Source organism: Hippocampus guttulatus, chromosome 10, assembly GCF_054856545.1.
Source record: "Hippocampus guttulatus isolate MCC_2025c chromosome 10, RoL_Hgut_1.0, whole genome shotgun sequence".
NCBI classification, from domain to species: domain Eukaryota; kingdom Metazoa; phylum Chordata; class Actinopteri; order Syngnathiformes; family Syngnathidae; genus Hippocampus; species Hippocampus guttulatus.
In genome coordinates, this window is record NC_141270.1 from 2,039,525 (window position 1) to 2,057,503 (window position 17,979).

Here is a 17,979-nt window from a genome sequence, read left to right on the forward strand (position 1 = left end):
TCTCGCTCTCCGTTTGGTGTGGTGATGGTTTGTTGCCCTGTGTAGGCATGAACTGCGTCCTATTTTACGGCACTAATGACCAAACGTTCGCAGGGCGAGGAAGCAAAAAACATATCCGGCGAGTCTGTGACCGAGGAACACTACTTGGACCAAGACGGTAACCTCGTCAGTAGAAAAGTAACTTATTATTCCATGTCCCTGATCCATTCAGCTACAGGGAGAGAAGTGGCGTGTGAAACCATCGGTTTTTATTTCTCTCTCGGTTGACGTGCCGAGTAGGTCATCAGGAAGGTCATCCGACGGCTCTCTAGCTCCTCGACAGACAACCGCGGGTGCCACAGGGACCTTCAGAAAAGTCCCACCCTGCAGGAGGACGGACCTGAGGTTGGCGAAGAGGCATTTCTGGGGTTCAACGTCTTTGGTGGCATGCCGATCTTTTGGGTCAAAGTTTCGATTCTCCGTATGATGCAGTCAAGTTGTGCAACATTGTGAACTACAACCACAGTCTCCCTCCATTTTCTACAGGGCTTATTTGGTTCAGGGTTGTAGCTCAGCTGACATTGGGCAAGAGATGGGGTACACCCTGGACTGCTCATCAGACAATCCCAGAACACACAAAGATTGACAAAACACGAAGACTAAAACCACACCAATCGTAGTAAATGAATGACTGATTCCAATGTATTGAATCCCGTGACGTTTTTCAGGCCCAGCTAATGTGACTGAGTGGTTTCGGTGGTGCAGGCGCCTTGATTGCATTTTCAGACATGTGACTAACGAGTGCCGTGACTCTATTTTAACAATTCGTTCTTTCCCTCTCCTCTCTTCCATAATTACACTTTTTTCGTCATCCAGGCGTGGGGTCGGTGTGTAACTGTCGACGACTACCACTTGCTGGTTTCGTATTAAACATGGTTTGGCTTGGCGTTGCCCGTGATGTGGTTTAATGAAACAAAATCCCTTGTCTCAACTTTCTTTTGGCGTTTTTCTTGCATTTTGCAGAAAGATGGCCCGTCGAGGAATAGCAGGCGAGTGGACGAGAGGAAGCCCGGAGACAAAAAGTTTCACTCGTAGGGATGGATTGATTGTTCTCTCGACCAGGTACAGTCGCATTCCAATATCTGTCACTTTTAGGAAGTCGAGTCTTTTTAGATGCTTTGGACGAACTTTAGATGATCCGATGTATTATATAAAAAATATAAAAACATGCATTCGTCTTTAAATTATGTTGACCCAACTTTCTAATTTGTTGCCGCAGTATAGCGCCAACTACTGCTGTGGAGGGCTTACTCGATGTCAGATTTTTTTTTTCTCCTAAGTATCGGTGGTTGGTATCGACAGACTCCATGATACCTTAAAATAAGTCTGGTATCGGCCCAATACCGAAAACTGCTACTGTCACACGCTCATCTCTCCTAATTTATTCAAGAGAGGCACTTATTCAAGTGGATGATGCACCTTGGTGCTTCATTTAGTCACAGTTAATTAATTTGAGGTGATGTGTTTGTGATTATTTGAGTCATGGTTAATTTATTTCAGGTGAGGAATTGGTTCAAGCCACTGACACGTTTGTTAATTCAGTCGCAGTTCATTTGTCTGAAACGAGGTGTTGGTTCAAGTGCTAGATGCAACCCGCGATTAACTGAGACGCTATTAAAGTGGAGGCAAATATTTGAGGAAATACAGAGTGAGCATTTTTGTTCCCCCAAACGGCAACGCATCCCCAGCCCACATAGTTGCTCTTGTAGGTGAAAAAAGGCTCAGTGATATCTGAGCCTGCTCATTCTACAGCAACATTTTTTTCCACGGGGGTGTTTTGTTTTGTTTAGTTTTTGTCGCGCGCGGGTGTCAATGGACATGGATGACGAAGCGCTGACGAGCAATATTTAACTGTAACACCTGCGCTTCTGTCTTTTCTGTGGACCAAATCCCTGACTCGGAGCAGTGTGTCCCTTCCAAAATAGAGAGCGTTATCCCAGCGGGCTCACTGTTCAGCCCCACTGCTGTTCGGCCGTATGCTACACCATCGAGGCGCGGCTCCCTCTGAACATTTATTGGCAGTGCCGTCAAGTCAAGCAGCATACCCACTGAGCATCGGGTGCTTGCATGATCCTGTCAAAAAGGTCAAGGCCTGTAATTCATGTCTGAAAATAGAAAACCCGGGGCTCCAACTAAAAGTGTGCAGCTTCAAGTAGATGTACTTTGCCATTTCTTTTTTTTTTTTTTCACAATTTAAAAGTTCCCAGATGTCTTAATAAAAGGTCTATGAAATCATCAGCCACTGCACATTCTGCTTAATCAATGCAATTTTAATTGTGTTCACAATTTTGGCACCACAATTAAATTTGAAATATAAAACAGTAGTCAGCCAGCCACCAGGGGGCGAAACTGCCACGGAAGCCTAAAGTCATTGTCTGGACTTGTTTTAAATTCAGGGCAAGTACCGTTAAAAAAACTTAACATGATGAGTTAAACATCATGAAAGATCTGGATTGAAATATTGATCAACTTAATAGTGATTATCATTTGGCTCATAAGTGTGCAGGCCTAATCAGAGTAACTGTAATGACCTGGGAGGAGCTTGGGCTTTGCGATGAAGCAAATACTTCTCAGGGTTGTCAATTTGCTGAAATTGACACAATATTTTAGCTCCTTTTCCCACCACCAAAAGCAAACGTTTTTCAAAAACTGCATATAGCGACGCAGCTAAACCCACGGCTCGTATTGCGAACATCACGCCTCCCCCGTTTTCTGGGTTTGGTCACATGACGTACGTAACGCGAGCCCGAGGGCACTCTCATGTCATTTCCAGTCGACAACAGAGGGCGGTAGGATGTAAAAATGGCTGCAGCCTTTCGTGAAGGTTGAAACATGACTTGGGCAATTATGCAGTTAGGCTAATGATACATCGGCTTTCGGCAGACTGTATGTAACACAATGTACTGTTTTGTGTCCCACAGTCATACAAGATCATATTCCACGTTCCAGGGAACAGGGGTTACTTGAGGGCTGAGGTGTTCCAGTTTCAGGACTTTAGCGTCCGCATCCACCAAATGGGTTGGCTTCACGTGATGAGCGGAGTCCAGCGCCCCTCCTGAACCGCCAACGCATGAGCATGAACAAACTCCTCCGCATCCACCCTGTCAATCAAAAGGCCTGAGAGGGGCGAACGCTCGGTCCGCGGGACCCGCCATCGAGGATTCTGCTTCCTGTTCGGGCTTTCAGGGGAAGGCCACTTAGGTGGTCGGGGTAGGAGGGGGGGGGGGGTACTCCTTTGCTCACCTCCACAAATGTAGGCGCAACCGTTGACCAAAGACGGTACAATCGGCGACGGAGGAAATATGAAGAATACACAATACAACACGACAGCGATCTAATGGAACACGTCGGACAACTTCAACACGTTCAACACTGGCCTTAAAAGTTTTTCTTCTTGAACCCGCTGTTGTCAGGATGGCAACTGTTCCTTTTTTTTTTTTAACTAAAAAAAACAACAGATTTTCCGTTTTTGTATATACAGTCAGAATGTGTACGGATTCTTCATATGTAATACGCTACTGGTTGGGCGGAGTTTGGTCACCTTAGGGTGTGGGATCTTTTCAAGTGCTTTGGGAAACCCCTGAAGCAATTCCACTTTTCAAAGTTGTGCGCGGTAACACAGGTTCTTCTAAAAAAAAGAGAAAAAAATAGTAAGGCTATTAGAGCAGGTATAATATTTGTACACGGCCTGGTTTGGTTTTAACGTTAGGAAAGAAGAAAAAAAAACATTACCGTTGGGTCATTCTCAAAGTGGGATCCAATCCCGCAGCCTTTCAAGAGTATTTTCAAGCATGCCGTTCACATGATTTGGAGTACAATTTTTACAAGTTTCCAAAAGCTCTGTATTTAGAGAAAAAGGCCATTTTATCTGTGTGTACACACGTGTAGCCCTAATGTTTGTCACTGGTTTTATATTTTAACACGGACTAGCATAGCATTGGCACTTTGCAGTTTTTTTTTGGGAGGGGGGGGGTGATGTGTGTGTGTGTGTGTGTAAAACTGGAGGGGCAGCTTGAGAGCATAATAATGGCGAATATAAGTGCTTGTAGGCTGGTTCGCCGTCCAACACTGTAACCGTGTATCGTGCATTATTGGCTGTAAGACGTAAGAGCCTCCGCGCACTGTTTTAGAGTGTCGTCTCACAAATGCTGTGTGGTCTCAAATGACACCCAAAAAAAGGGCATTTATTTTTCCATTATTCATCTTTTGGGGTGACTTTGTCTCTATACTTCATTTAAAATCTACTCACAAGCGGAGATTAATTCGGACTGTAGCCCTTCATAGCATCTTAAAAAAACAACAACACTGGATGATCGACAGACGCCGTTTAAGCATCGAATAAATTGTATTTGAGTCTTGACGCCGTGCGGTATTTATTTAGGCGAGAGAGCCTGTATATGCAGTGTCCATTAGAATCGTTTACATCACTTGTGTGTTGGTTTTCATTCCATCGATCAAGTGTGTTCACTATCAGTATGCTGATGCCAACGCCGTGGACGTTAAAACTACTGTGTGACTTTTTTTTTCTGGTGGGCGTGGGGGTGGTACGCATTCCCTTGCTCCTCTCAAAATCGATCAGGGGCTCGATGATCCTTTGATATGGTTGAAATATCAAATTTGTTTCGTATGTGTTTTCACCCAGGCGGACTTTTTGATGTACAATTTACTAACAGAGTGAAGCCATTGCAATGTAATAATAATTCTAGCACTTTGATTATCCGAGGTCTTTTAGAGGCGATTAGCAGCAGCGAGGACACCGCAAGTGTTTCAGATGTCTTTCGAGAGAATGGGAAAAAAAAACAAATGCAAAATTGACCTAAAAAGGACAAAAAAATAAAAATGCATTGGTTTTCCAATACACTTTCTCTTGTGCTCTCTGTGTGTGTCCCAATATTGACAAAAGTGCATACCTGTCAACTCATACGGTTTAGCCATAGTTCATACGGATTTTGTGGTGAATCTTACGTATATGGCCGTATCGCACAAATCATACGGATTCTGAAAATTTGGTGAAAAAAGTAAAGCTGTAATACAACTCTGAACACAGTAATGCCACTAAGTAGAATGATGATTAGACATTAACCAGACATTGTATTATGGAGATCTACAATAAATATCATTGAAAATTTCGTGGGGTTTTTTCTGCCGTTATTTTGACATATAAAATCCTTTGGTATGTTCTAAGGATTTTTTGCTCTTTATAAGGATTTTTTTGGTAGTTTATACAGGTTGGCGCTCCGAAAAGTTGACAGGTATGAAAGTGTATGTGACAAAGTGTCACTTTTGGCTGCACGCTCACTAGGCCCACGTTTGCCCCAGTATTTCATACTTGCTCTGCTGTCTGACAGCGGAAACGAAATATATGCAAATGAGAGAACTTTATGAGGAATTCAGCTGTAATAAAATACTGTGTGTGTGGGCAGAACAGAGCTGACTTTTCATGCAGTTTTAGCTAGTGACACGCCCCTGGGCTGTCAACCTGGTTGAGGCCATGCTATAGTGCTAGCATGGGCTTTGGCCTCTCTCTGACCCATCAGCAGATCTCATTGATTTACTTAACAATGAAAGCAATTTGGATGTCAACATCCAAGCGAGATCTTATGTCAAGTGTAGGGACGTTTGTGAAAGAGTCGCTCTTTTGGAAGGCTATTTGGGGTGAACGATGAGAATCTAATCATAGCTCTGAGAAACGTCGTTTTGTTTTTAGCCAATTGCAATGGAACTTGGCAACATTTAAACAATGTGGTAAAGCGAAATAATTAATTGGAGAAAAAAAACATTTCGCCAAAAGCTTTGGAGTGGAGTTTATTAGTGTATGTTGTGATAACTTAAATCATACCGCCGCCGCAGTGGAGAAAGTCAGAGAAAATTCCAGGAGGAGTCCTGGAGATCCGTAAAGTAACTTCTGAGCAAGCTGTTCTAATTTTGAATTAAAGATGAAACGTCTTCAGCCCCCCTGAAATGTCTAGTTGCCTCAATTCAACATTTGCAGATCGCCACGTATTGGACGACTGAGATTTAAACAGACCGTGATTATTTACGAGAGTCCGCGATGATCAAGTGGGAATATACTTGAGTGGCATTCTTGCAGACCTACATTTGGTTCCCTCGCTTTGTCTTTATGACGTACTAAAGTGGAGCACTTCCACCGAGTCGCCGCGCTAATGGAAACGTCCACATCGGGGCGCTGTCACCGCGGCGCCCCGGCAAGGGTGACACAACGCTGGGGCAGAACTGCGTGGAAGCTCCGCTCGTCTTCTTCTGCGTCGACGCTCTCCTCCTCCTCCTCCTCACATTCGCCATGGCGGACAGTGCGAGCGAGAGCGACACCGACGGCGCGGGCAGCAGCTCGGCCACCCCGATGACGACCTGCGCCTCCAACTCGGGCAAGCCGAGCATCGTGATCTCGCAGTTTCGCCTGGAGGAGCTCACCAACCGACTGGCCTCGCTGCAGCAGGAGAACAAAGTTCTGAAAATCGAGCTGGAGACGTTCAAACTCAAGTGCAAAGCGTTGCAGGAGGAGAATCGGGACCTGCGCAAAGCTAGCGTCACTATTGTGAGTAGCGTTAGCTAATTAGCTCGCAGGCTAACACACATGATCGATACGCAGCCTTTTTTTGTCATGTAGCTAGCCATACGCGGCGTCTTTTAATCGCATCTTAAGTCAACAATTTCACCGCGTAATGCGTGTCACGCGTGTGTTTGAATTCCCAACACGCCCCTGTCGTGATGTATTAGCGATTTGGCCATGTTGCTATGCTAACATAGCGTGCGTGCTATCGTCTACGTTGGGGTTGGCCGGCCAGCGGTTAGCCAGACAGCTAGTTTGGCTTTGTTTTGTTTCTTTATTTCAGATCATCTCCGGTACCCAAAGTCGCGTTGACATCTCATGAAGTCATTAATTAAGTCGGCGTGAGACGTTGTGTGTGTGGTCTTAAGACCGAAATGGGCGACACGCTCAAAACGTGTCGATAAAAGCATCGACACTGAGCTGTAACATAAAATATATTCGGCAGTAGCCCTGCCGAAGCGTGTAACTGATGCCGTGTCGAGACGGGAAGTATGTAGGCCGAGCTAAGCCGAGAGCAAGGCTCATATGTCTGCGCAACACCCACTGCACTCTCCCGGGGTCGAGGTGAGGTTCATCCCGGGTGTCTCCTCCGCTTTGACGCCCCTCACTGAGTCATTCCAGCTATCGTAAAGGCATTGCCCAGATGATTAATTTGTGCGTGTGCTGCCTCCTGTTTCACCCCCTCCTTTTTTTGAGGCTTCCATTACTGTAATAACTTAAGAGCCATTAAGGAAAATTCAGTTTCCGTTTGGGATGCCAGTGGAGGGGAAAAAACCCCAATAGTGAATCATCATCTTACCATTCCAGCTTTTTGGACAACTTTTGGCTACACAACTCCACCCTGTAAAAGCAACAATCATGGGCAGGTTTGGCACAGTGCAAGCGCGGTGGTGCCCTAGTGGCTAACACATCTGACTCACGGGTCTGAGCATTTGGTTCGAGTCTCTGTTTCAGACCTTTGTGTGGCGTTTGTAACTCTCCCAGTGCTTGCATTGGTTATATTTCAACTCCTTTCCAAATTCCCAAACCATGAATGTTTGGTTTGCTGGAGACTAAACTGTCCAGGTATGCAATCACCAAATCCAGCCACAAATATCAGGATTTAACATAGAACCCAAACGATGATCACAAACATTTTGGATATCATTTCCAACTCATAATCCTTAGCATGTGCAGTTCTCACACTGCGACATCACGTTTTCCTTTTTTTTGAGCATATCCCGGAGCAGCATTCTCTTCTTTTGGCACCTAGGATGTTTGCCAGAAGCTGTAAGACGGAGCTGATGGCATCTTTGGGCGAGACAGAAAAAGCACAAATATATTTGGATAGGCATGATGAGGTGCGTTTGTTCAGCTCAAAGTTTTAGTTTTGTTCTTCTGATAAATTTGCAGAGAGGATTCACACATCAGCCATAGTTGACTCTACACTATGACACAAACATTTTGACCAAAAGCCTTTCATTTTGATGCGGATGGTTCAGCCATGTCAAACCGCCACAGTACAGCCTAATTTAAAATCGATTTTGGGGGCGTGGTTGGGGGGGGGTCCAGCCAGACTAACTAAGTATTGAACTTTTGTAATCGGTACTCTATTGTTATGACTGATTCGTGTTGACGCAATTGGAGTTACTTCAATGCCGTTTGGTGCGTCAATGTAAACGGAGAATGTCGGGTTATCTGTCGCTTGAAAATAGACATGAATGAAAAAAATGGGGCGGGAAGTGGATGGCGTTAGATCTAAATTGGACACAACGGCTTGCGGCGTAAATCCAGCCTTTGTGAAACTCGCTATCATTTGTGTCCCGCAGCAAGCGCGAGCGGAGCAGGAAGAGGAGTTCATCAGCAACACCTTGTTCAAGAAGATCCAAGCCCTCCAGAAGGAAAAGGAGACCCTGGCCGTCAACTATGAGAAGGAGGAGGAGTTTCTCACCAACGAGCTCTCCAGGAAGCTCATGCAGGTGAGTCCGTCTACAACGGCGACCGTTTTGCTCGCTTTTGTTGACGTTAAGGTCCAAACGAAATGGGGCAAAAGGGGAAAGTAAGATGAACTTGCGTGGCTGATGAAGTTTGGCATTGGCAGCATCCCAGTTCCGATTTCCCCGTAACCGCAAACCAGTCCCAAAGCGAAGAGTTTTCTCCACTGGCATGATCATCCTTGACACTTGCATTAATGCTTTATTTTAGTTTCGGTCTATTATCGACTAGAAGAGAAGTAGGTGCAACCAGGAATTCCCAATGAGATTCGCTTGCAACGCAGTTTTCTCCAATGTAAAACTTTTCCTTTTGAAATGAAGTGAAATACTGTTAACCTGTTTCAGCCCTTAAAAAAAAAATACTTTTTTTGGTGGGGGGGGGGGGCTTTTAATGATTGAAAATACGACAATGGTTAAAAAAAAAAAAGTCAAACGCATTGACATCATATCACCCTGCTGACATTGGTGTTGGGCTATTTGCCAGAACCTTGCGGCGGCCATCTTGAGCTCAATCGGCTCTGCTGTGCCATCCTCGGACTCACCTTGAGCCATTGCGGGCTGGAGCTGAGCGCCTCAGGATACCGGATTTTCGTGCGCCGGCGGCGTCCGGCTGGACTGAACACTGCGAGCGCCTAATTCTGACTTCATGCCACAGACGCAAGGCACCAAACAACATGCAATACATAATACGAATATTAAAATGTTGTTAGAGCAGATGGGTGTGTTGTTAAATTGACGACGTGTATTGGCTCAGATTCTTTTTTTTTTTGCCCCGTTTGGAAGGGGCCTGATGACCATCTGAAGATCTCAAATTCCCTGCGTTTTCTATTTCGGCTGCAGTGACGCATGCTATCCAAATTGTGTCACGTGTGTAAAGCGTTTGACATCATCCGTCCGTCTGGGTCGTCCTGGCGTTTTTGCGACAAGCTCACATCAGCGAGCGTACGCTCATCAGCTGTCGTTTGAATGTGCTCAAAGGGCTCCCGATGACATCACCGTGGCTTTGAAACAACTCTCCGGTGACTCTCCTCCCATGCGTCGCTTATTCGGTCGCTTCCGTGTGCAAGTCGCTTCTGGTCGTCCTCGCCAGTCGTTTCCCATTAAATTTATTTTATTTTATTATTATTATTTTTTTTTTGCAGTTTTCCTAGGGATGAGTAACCGTTGCTCATATAATTCCTGTTTGTCTGGTTGATCTGCCAAATGTGGTTACCGTGGTTGCCGCGTTGGGTCATTTCTCGCATCTTGTCTTTGCAAACTGCTCCGTGCTAACACGGGGATCTTTTACACTCTCCTGTCTAGTTGACGAGTGACTCATCGACTGTCGCCCTCTTGCGCTTCTCGCTCCCCCCCCCACCCCCAATTTTAGCTCCAGCACGAGAAGGCCGAACTGGAGCAGCACCTGGAGCAGGAGCAGGAGTTCCAGGTCAACAAGCTCATGAAGAAGATCAAGAAGATGGAGAACGAGACCATCTCCAAGCAGCTGACTTTGGAGCAGGTCGGATTTAGTTTTTTCCGCGAAAGATGCTTCCTGGGCAGGAAGTCTTTGAATCATCTCCAAATCCCCACCACCCGCTTATGACTCTTAGGTCTGGGTGATGCTTGTGTAATAAGCTTGCATATTTACCAAAAATGAAAGTTCATGTCACTCGAAAAAGATAACACTGATGTTACCAACTTTTTTTTCTTGATTAGTTCAATCAAGATTTTTTCCTGGTGCCCTGTTGATTAATTGCGTAGTGGTTTTTTTTTGTTTTGTTTTTTAAGGCCATTCCACTAAACATTTCGACAGAGGAAGATACTGTAAAGAATCTTTATATTTTTATATCATAAGTTTAAAAAATGGAGAGAGAGATTTTTTTTAAACATTTCGTAAGCGTGTTCTGGGTCATCCCTCCGGCCTCCTACCAGTAGGAGGCGCACCGATCACCTCACCGGGGAGGCATCCAGGAGGCATCTCGATCAGATGCCCGAGCCACCTCATCGAGCGCCTCTCGATGCGAACGAGTGGCAACGCGGTGCCGCTAACCTCGACTCCTGATTTTGAGAGTCGCAATCGAAGGCACGATATTCAAATTTGGCCTCGCTAGGCGTGTGTCATTCTTTGCGGATGTGCTCCCGTTCCGGGTACACTTCAATGTTCTAGTGAGAAGTGACACATTGAGGAAGTGAGTAAAATGATAACAATTTCCTGCAAAACCCCCCCTGCCCCTCCACCCAAACCGAATGGGTGAGTCAACGAGTTGGCAAAAGTTGTCTGTCCTCGCTCCAGTGTCCTTTATTTTTATTTTATTTTATTTTGACTAACGGTGTCCTCAAGTGACACAAACAGGACTTATCTGTGCCAAGACCTTGAATGTGCCGTAAACATTCTCTGAATGTTTTTCTTTTCGACGTCCCCCCCCTCACATCGCGCTTCCAGTTGAGGCGGGAAAAGATCGACCTCGAAAACACATTAGAGCAGGAACAAGAAGCCCTTGTCAACCGACTGTGGAAGCGGATGGACAAGCTGGAAGCGGAGAAAAGGTACATCCTGTCCGATCAAAATGAGAACCGTCTCCAGTGGCATTGCGGCAATCCTGTTCTTTATGCCTTTGTGGTCTGATTGAATTTCACTCCCCAGGATTCTGCAGGAGAAGTTGGACCAGCCCGTGTCGGCCCCTCCGTCCCCGCGCGACGTGTCCATGGAGATCGACTCGCCGGAGAACATGATGCGGCATATCCGCTTCCTGAAGAACGAGGTGGAGAGGCTTAAGAAAAGCCTGCGCACCACCGAGCTGCAGCGTAAGTGCGCTTTTCCGACTCGGGCGCTCCCATTTGACGGGTGTCGTCAAATGTGACCTGGGCCGTTTAGACCGCGGTGCTGGGCACGTTTGAAAACGGGTGCGCCTTCAACCGAAATGAAGCTGTTGAGCCCGCTGCGTAGGGATGAAACACTTTTTTTCATTTTGTTTCCATTTGAAATTCCGCCCCAGCAACCCCCCAGTCATGCTGTAAATCAGCGCAGTACATTCTGGAGCGCAAAACATTCACAAATGAATGATTACTTTGAGGCACAAAGTTTCCAGCCCCAGAGTTCCGTCCTAATTCCTTGAATTCTTTCCATTTTGGGGAGGGGTTGTTTTTGTCTTTTAAGTGGAGGTTAAATAGCCTGACCCGGAGTTCCTCTCCTGTCATTCTTCTTTTTCACGTCGACCACTAGGGGGCGTGCGTAGCTCAACCCTAAGCAGGCGGAAGTCCCATTTTGTTTGCTCTATGATGGCGGAAACGGGCATTGACCCCGCCGTTTTGTTTCATGGCCGCGAGCGTATCCCGCCATCAGCAGCGTCGTTTGTCTCCCGCGCAGACACGGAGAAGCGCGCGCAGTACATCGAGGAGGAGCGACACATGAGGGAGGAGAACGTCAGGCTGCAGAGAAAGCTCCAGAGGGAGATGGAGCGTCGGGAGGCCCTCTGCAGACAGTTGTCGGAGAGCGAGTCCAGCCTGGAGATGGACGACGAGCGGTACGAGACGCACGGAGGCGGCGGTCGGTGGTACAAAGCAAAGGCATCGGGCGTGCACGGCGGCGACTCTTCACAAGACGCGAGCTCTTTTGAGTGGGGCCTTCGACTCTTTAGGTGGCTTAGTGGGCACAAAAATAAGAAGTGAGGCTGGCAATACCTCGGTCCTATTCAATACCTACCTGAGAGTTGACTAATTTCAGTTGCATTTCCCCGAAACGACTCGCGTGGATGCAAATTGCACGCCAGTGATGTCACAGGCAGGGTTTTTCCTGGCTCCAATTGTTTTCATGGCATAGCCCCAAATGAGGCGTAGGTAGCTGCCTCCAAATTTGAAAAGCAGGAAGAAACATGACAAGCATCTCCGCTTGCCAGTGACTCCGATCTGTCGTTTCTTCGTGGAGCGTCAAACTGCTCGGCGCACGGAGGACATCGCCAGAGCTATTTGAGCAGTCTCAAAAATGTCCATATTTTCACCGTAAAATCCCCAACTAGATGTTACCTACTTACAGTATGTGCCCCACATTTCTTTAGTTTCAAACCATTCCAGCTTCTCCCGTTCTTCATTTCAGAAGTGCCCTTCAATCCACGGCTTTTTAGTTTCGCTTCAGCTTTTCAGCATTCGTACGCAGTTTCTGCATCAAGATCGCGTATCTGAATTGCGTCACTTCGGCCCGTTAATCCAGCCGCCGTGTGGTTGCGCTTTGTAGCCAAACTCTTGTGTTGCGTAACATAATGCCCCCAATAAAACACTACGATGTGACCTAATCACTGGGAACAGATAATCCTTACAGCAGTCAAAACAGGGATGCCCAACATACAGCGCTGGGGCCATTTGCGGCCCGCCATCTATTTTCTAGTGACCCGCGGCATAATGACATTTGACACGGCCCACAAAGCTCCGGTTCAGTGCGTGGCAGGGGTGGATCTAGTCGAGTGGGACACAGGGGCCGTTGGCCACCTTAAAATCTTGAACAATTTGCCTTATCATCTTGATCAGAAAGCTGCTCTGTCGTGACTCCAAAATGCTCACAAAAGATCATTGCTTGCTTGCTTGCTTGATTGACTGATTTTTGTGTGTTTTAATGAATGAAAGTTGAAGAATGTTGAAGTGTCCCTCACATCCTTCCATTTTCATGAATGCGGCCCTCGAGCTAAAAAAAAAAAAGTGGACATCCCCGAGTTGATGCATGGCGTTAGCCACCAACATTCCCCTTTTAATGTTTTAAAACTCATTTTAAAAACGTCGTCTTGCCTCCTCAGGTACTTCAACGAGATGTCGGCGCAGGGCCTCCGAGCGAGGACGGTGTCCAGCCCCATCCCGTACACGCCCTCCCCCAGCTCCAGCCGCCCCATATCCCCTGGTAAGATGGCCACTGGTCAAGCGGTAACGGCGCAGCGAACAAGTGACATGTTTTCAAGAGAGAGAAAAAGGGAGAGCCCTGGCATGAAGGCACTTTATTATAAGGTGTCATAAGACTCTTGGCAATAGCAGATAAAAGTAAATATCATAAAGCGACCTTACGTAACAGCCCCATTTTATGATTATTGTCATTTCTTCACATTAGCATCACGTTGACCTGCGGCTTGATGTTGGATCTAATCTTTGCACCGGAAGCAAGAAATGAAAATATTTTATTTCTCCGCAATTGGGGTTGAGTAATTGTGTCAGGGGTTTCCCAGCATCTATTTCGCGCACAAACAGGTCTGTTGAGCTTCTTGAAAACCGAATGCTCCCTCGCCGCATTGCGATTCCTTGCTCACGCCGTTAAAAATCGATCATTTATTTCATGTGGCTTTCGGCTCGCAACTGCCGCCCATCCCGCAAAGCTCCTCAATTTACTCCAACCGAATTCCTTGGCACCGGGATGACGGAACTCTACATTCAGCCCCCTCAACTCATTTCAATATAGTTTCTTGGGGCCAAAACACTACTTCTATATTGTATGCGTACATAGAGTCCTGAAATGTACAGTATGTGTTCACATTTTTTTCAGTATTTGAAAACTGCTTCACTCATTTAAAATTTGATGGATATGATGTGTGTAAAACTATTTTAGGTTTTTTTTTTGGGGGGGGGGGTACTCCCTATTGCAAGGTGGTCTGGAACATATGCCCGAGAGTGAACTGGGGTTCACAGCGTGAATTATTTTGAGCCACGCAACCAAATGGCTGACATGCAAATGCGTCACCGCACCAGCGTGCGTCTGAGTGAGCAACTTTCACTTCCCGTCCGCGCAGGTCTTTCGTATGGCAGCCACACGGTCGGCTTCACCCCGCCAGCCACTCTGTCCAGAGCCGCCATCTCGCACTACAACACCCCTGCCCTGCACGTCCACGGAAGCTCCTCCCACTCTGTAGCGGTGAGCCGCGGGCGCCCGCGCACGTCCGGGCAGCTGTCTTTTCTTTTTCATTCAAATTTCGAAGTCGCTTGCTTCAGCTCTGCGTTTTTTTTCATATCGGTGATTTGTTTTCTTTCCCTCCCGCAGAGGCCCTCGCCAAGGAGAAGCACCAGCCCCGACAAATTCAAACGTCCGACCCCCCCGCCGTCCCCCAACACACACTCAGGAGCCCTGCAGCCTCAGCCTCCGCTGCCCCCGCCGGCCCAGCCCATGGTCCAGTCCATGTCCTCCCCGGCGGCCATGTCTCAGCAAGCCGCCGGGGCGCAGGCGCCTCCCTCCCAGCCTTAACGCCACACGCTCGCTAGCTAGCTCGCACGCACGCACACACCCACACCCGTCTCCGTCTCCGTCTTGGGGCGCACGACGGCGCCCGCCGGATGCCGCGACGTCAAAACACCGCAGCAGCTTCCATCTTTAGCAAGCTCTGGAAGAAGCGCTCAGAAGCAGCTTAGAAAATTTTTAAAGAGGAGAGAAGCGACGCCGCCGCGACGCCGGCCGGCCGAAATGCACGCGTCGGCATTTTCCCAATTGCTCTTAAATGGAATGGATGTACTGAAAAATAATCGCTTCTGGGACTCCGTAGGCCAATTATCAGTTCCACCCGCCCGTCGTGTGTGTTTTGGGTTTGTCTTTAGTTTTTTTTCTTTGCTTTGGTCGGATCTCGAGCCGGTTGGAATTGTTGTGACGCTTTTCAGATAGCTCAAACAGCACAGAGCTTCAAGGCGGCTTCTTTTTGCTGTTGTTTTGCGATGGATGGATGTTTGGGTCAGCAGATGGATGTATGGCTGTCTCTGTGGATGTGGTCGATTGTTTTTACGCCTTACAATGTGGCACTCGATTGCAGTCATGTTTATTACCCCCCACCACGTCACACAGACACTACCACCGGCCCTCTTCATCCGTTCGACAATTACGCGGTTCGCTCACGTTTATTAGCAAGTTCAGCCGAGATGTGTCATAGAAGACCCACCGGGCGGTCTTCGTCGTGGCGTGTTCAACACGTAGCTCGCATCGCCGCTATTTTTGTTCCTGCAGAGGTCTCGTTCATGTAAATTCGGGGGGAGGGAAAGCTGCGGACGTGCGGGTTCTCCCTGAGGATGCGCGCTGGTACATCAACCACGGATAAATGTCGCCTTTAAGTTGTTCAATAACAATGTAGTCTAAGGTGTTACTTAGTCATGTACTCTTGGCTCTTCTCTCTCTGGTGTATTTCTCAATGCTTTATCGTCATCGGATAATGGCAAAAAAGATAAAAAAATGCACATTGTGCTCTTTACACTAAATATACATACTGCTCAAACATTCGCAATGAATGGTACTGTCAAACTAAATTTCTATGTATGATTAAAATCTCTTGAGATGAAAACTTTGGGTTTTCGTTTGTGGGAAGCATCCGGCTTTTTATTAACGGCGCCACTTGTCGCCTTCTCAGCAAATGTGGTTTTGTAACCCAACATTGTGCAGGTTTGCTTTGGTTTGAGCTTCATAGTGGTGGAATCCGATTTCATCTTAGTGGATTTTGAAAGAAAAGAAACTGAAAGTTAGTGACTGTGAATGCCCTGCGCAGATAAGATGAGTCCAAAAAGACTGCTGTTTGGCTTCGACTCCCCCAAAAGACACTTTGGTTCTCACGATCAATCCTCTGCTCATCTTACCATGATGCACAGGAACCTTTAGGGGGGGGCGGCTCCTTCGAGCCCTCCCGTCGGCTCCTACGAAACCACCTCAAGTTGCCTTTTGTAATGCGCGCGCGAGTCTCACAGATTTATATTTCTGCATTTCCCTACTGGAGCGTGTGATCTGTGTTTCTCTTCCAGTGCCTGTAGCAGTTGGGCTCTCCCTGCCCCCCCCCCCCCCCCCACCCCAATGGGAAAGAACAGCAGGCTGCAGTGGCTCCTGTGTTGCTCTCAGAGAGGTGAAGGCCAATCTCATGTAACAATCTGCAGGAGACCGCTGACGTTTGTGCTCTAGATTTTAGTCGGCCCGTGCTGTGAGCTTGCCGCAGATCCAAGTGGAACAATAGACTTTGTATGTCATATCAACTTAAACTATTACATATGATTTTGGGGGGGCGGGGGGGGGGGAAAGTATTTTGGTTGAAGTCGAAGAGTTACGAGATGTCAGACTAACAGCTATTTGCCTTGTCGATTATGACGCAGAGCCACTTTTCGTTTGATGGGACACGGGTCACAATACGTAGCACGTAGGCATGAACTAATCTTCAAAAAGAAGTTTCAAGCTCTTTATTGCCACTCCCGCTTGTGTTTACTGTCAACTAAACCTAAAACAAAGAGTCACACCTTCCGTATTGAAGACGACCATTGTCTGCTAGCTTAATGCTAACGCTAAACTACGTTGTGGTGCTATAACTGTCTCTTTTTACACTAAGTACCATCTGAAGAAAAACTTGTCTCCCCAAGTACCACCAAAATAGCCAACATCGCAAAGCACCCCCAAAATAACCAACTTAAAAATACAGTTTCTAGCAGGCCCAAAGTTTTCATCTCCCACAAAAGCCCGGTTGCACTGTAATCACATTTACCCCCCCCAAAATCCACAATGTAGCAGCAGATGACTGAACTCTACTTTTGGACACGCATAGGTTTCAATCCCTCAAGTGGAAGTCCCCAACCTGAGACTGCGTAACGGAATAATTGGCATTAGCGAATTGTTTCAAGTGAAATGATTTCATGGTTCAAGTTGCGGCATGGTTGAAAAATAATTCACAACGTCGCCACAACCTTCATGAGGTCACATATCGTTGGGTTGCATAGGAACTCAACCTAATGAAGGAAAGCCAACAAAGCCCCTCTTGGGTACATTGGGGGTGGTGGAAGATAAAATTCCTCTGGACTTTTGCCACTCCCACGGCGGCGCTTTGCTCTATTTTCCAGAAAAGAATTAGGCCCTGTAATCCCCCTCCTGCCAGGAAAAGTGACAGGAACAAGAGGCATTTGCGCAGCGCTCACACTGGCTTTAAAGTGACATGTTGCCTCGGACCAGTTCGAACCAGATGGAGAGCATGTGCACAAGCGGGGTGGGTGGTCATGTCCAGGAAGTTGAAGGAGGCGCTTCAAACATTGGACGCACCCATGAATCATCAACAAAACATCAAAGGTTATGCTCTTATGGCTTTATTCAACAACAACAGCAAGGTTAGAAATAACCGTCCGTCCAATAGGAAGGAAGAGAAAAATATGACAGCGTATAAAGATCCGGATGATATCACAATAACCATTGTCATCCAAAACACGTCATCTCAAGTATCAAACTGGGATGTGATTTCAGGTCAACAATTGGCTTCTTTCTTTGACCGAGATCATAAAGACGATAAGCTGCTTGGATCATGACGCCCTTTTGAAAATTGGCCTTGACTGTGGCAACTTCATCCAACATGAAAACTGTCGTCAGGGTTACAGTTTAAACTCATTAACATGCAACACCCATTTTTTTCCCCTGAAATGTAGTTATTACAAAATTCCCTGTAAAATTTG

General features: G+C 46.8%; 2 protein-coding genes across 7 annotated transcripts in view; both read left to right on the forward strand.

Annotated features, from left to right (window-relative positions):
- LOC147198868 (ankyrin-3-like) overlaps positions 1 to 4,897 on the forward strand; it is a 73,494-nt gene extending 68,597 nt beyond the window's left edge. For all 6 annotated transcript variants that reach the window (XM_086121451.1, XM_086121452.1, XM_086121454.1 and 3 more), the window contains 4 exons: positions 94 to 177; positions 280 to 384; positions 1,003 to 1,101; positions 2,961 to 4,897. In XM_086121451.1, coding sequence (XP_085977577.1) covers positions 94 to 177; positions 280 to 384; positions 1,003 to 1,074 — 261 coding nt within the window. In that variant the 3' untranslated portion in view covers positions 1,075 to 1,101; positions 2,961 to 4,897. The remainder of the gene's footprint in view (positions 1 to 93; positions 178 to 279; positions 385 to 1,002; positions 1,102 to 2,960) is intronic.
- Positions 4,898 to 6,253: 1,356 nt separating this feature from the next.
- LOC147198869 (coiled-coil domain-containing protein 6-like) lies at positions 6,254 to 15,851 on the forward strand. The gene is made up of 9 exons (XM_086121459.1): positions 6,254 to 6,595; positions 8,419 to 8,568; positions 9,953 to 10,081; positions 11,006 to 11,109; positions 11,207 to 11,367; positions 11,930 to 12,086; positions 13,347 to 13,447; positions 14,325 to 14,446; positions 14,573 to 15,851. The coding sequence occupies exons 1-9, from the start codon at positions 6,341 to 6,343 to the stop codon at positions 14,771 to 14,773; spliced, it is 1,380 nt and encodes a 459-aa protein (XP_085977585.1). The 5' UTR covers positions 6,254 to 6,340; the 3' UTR covers positions 14,774 to 15,851.
- Positions 15,852 to 17,979: the final 2,128 nt, after the last annotated feature.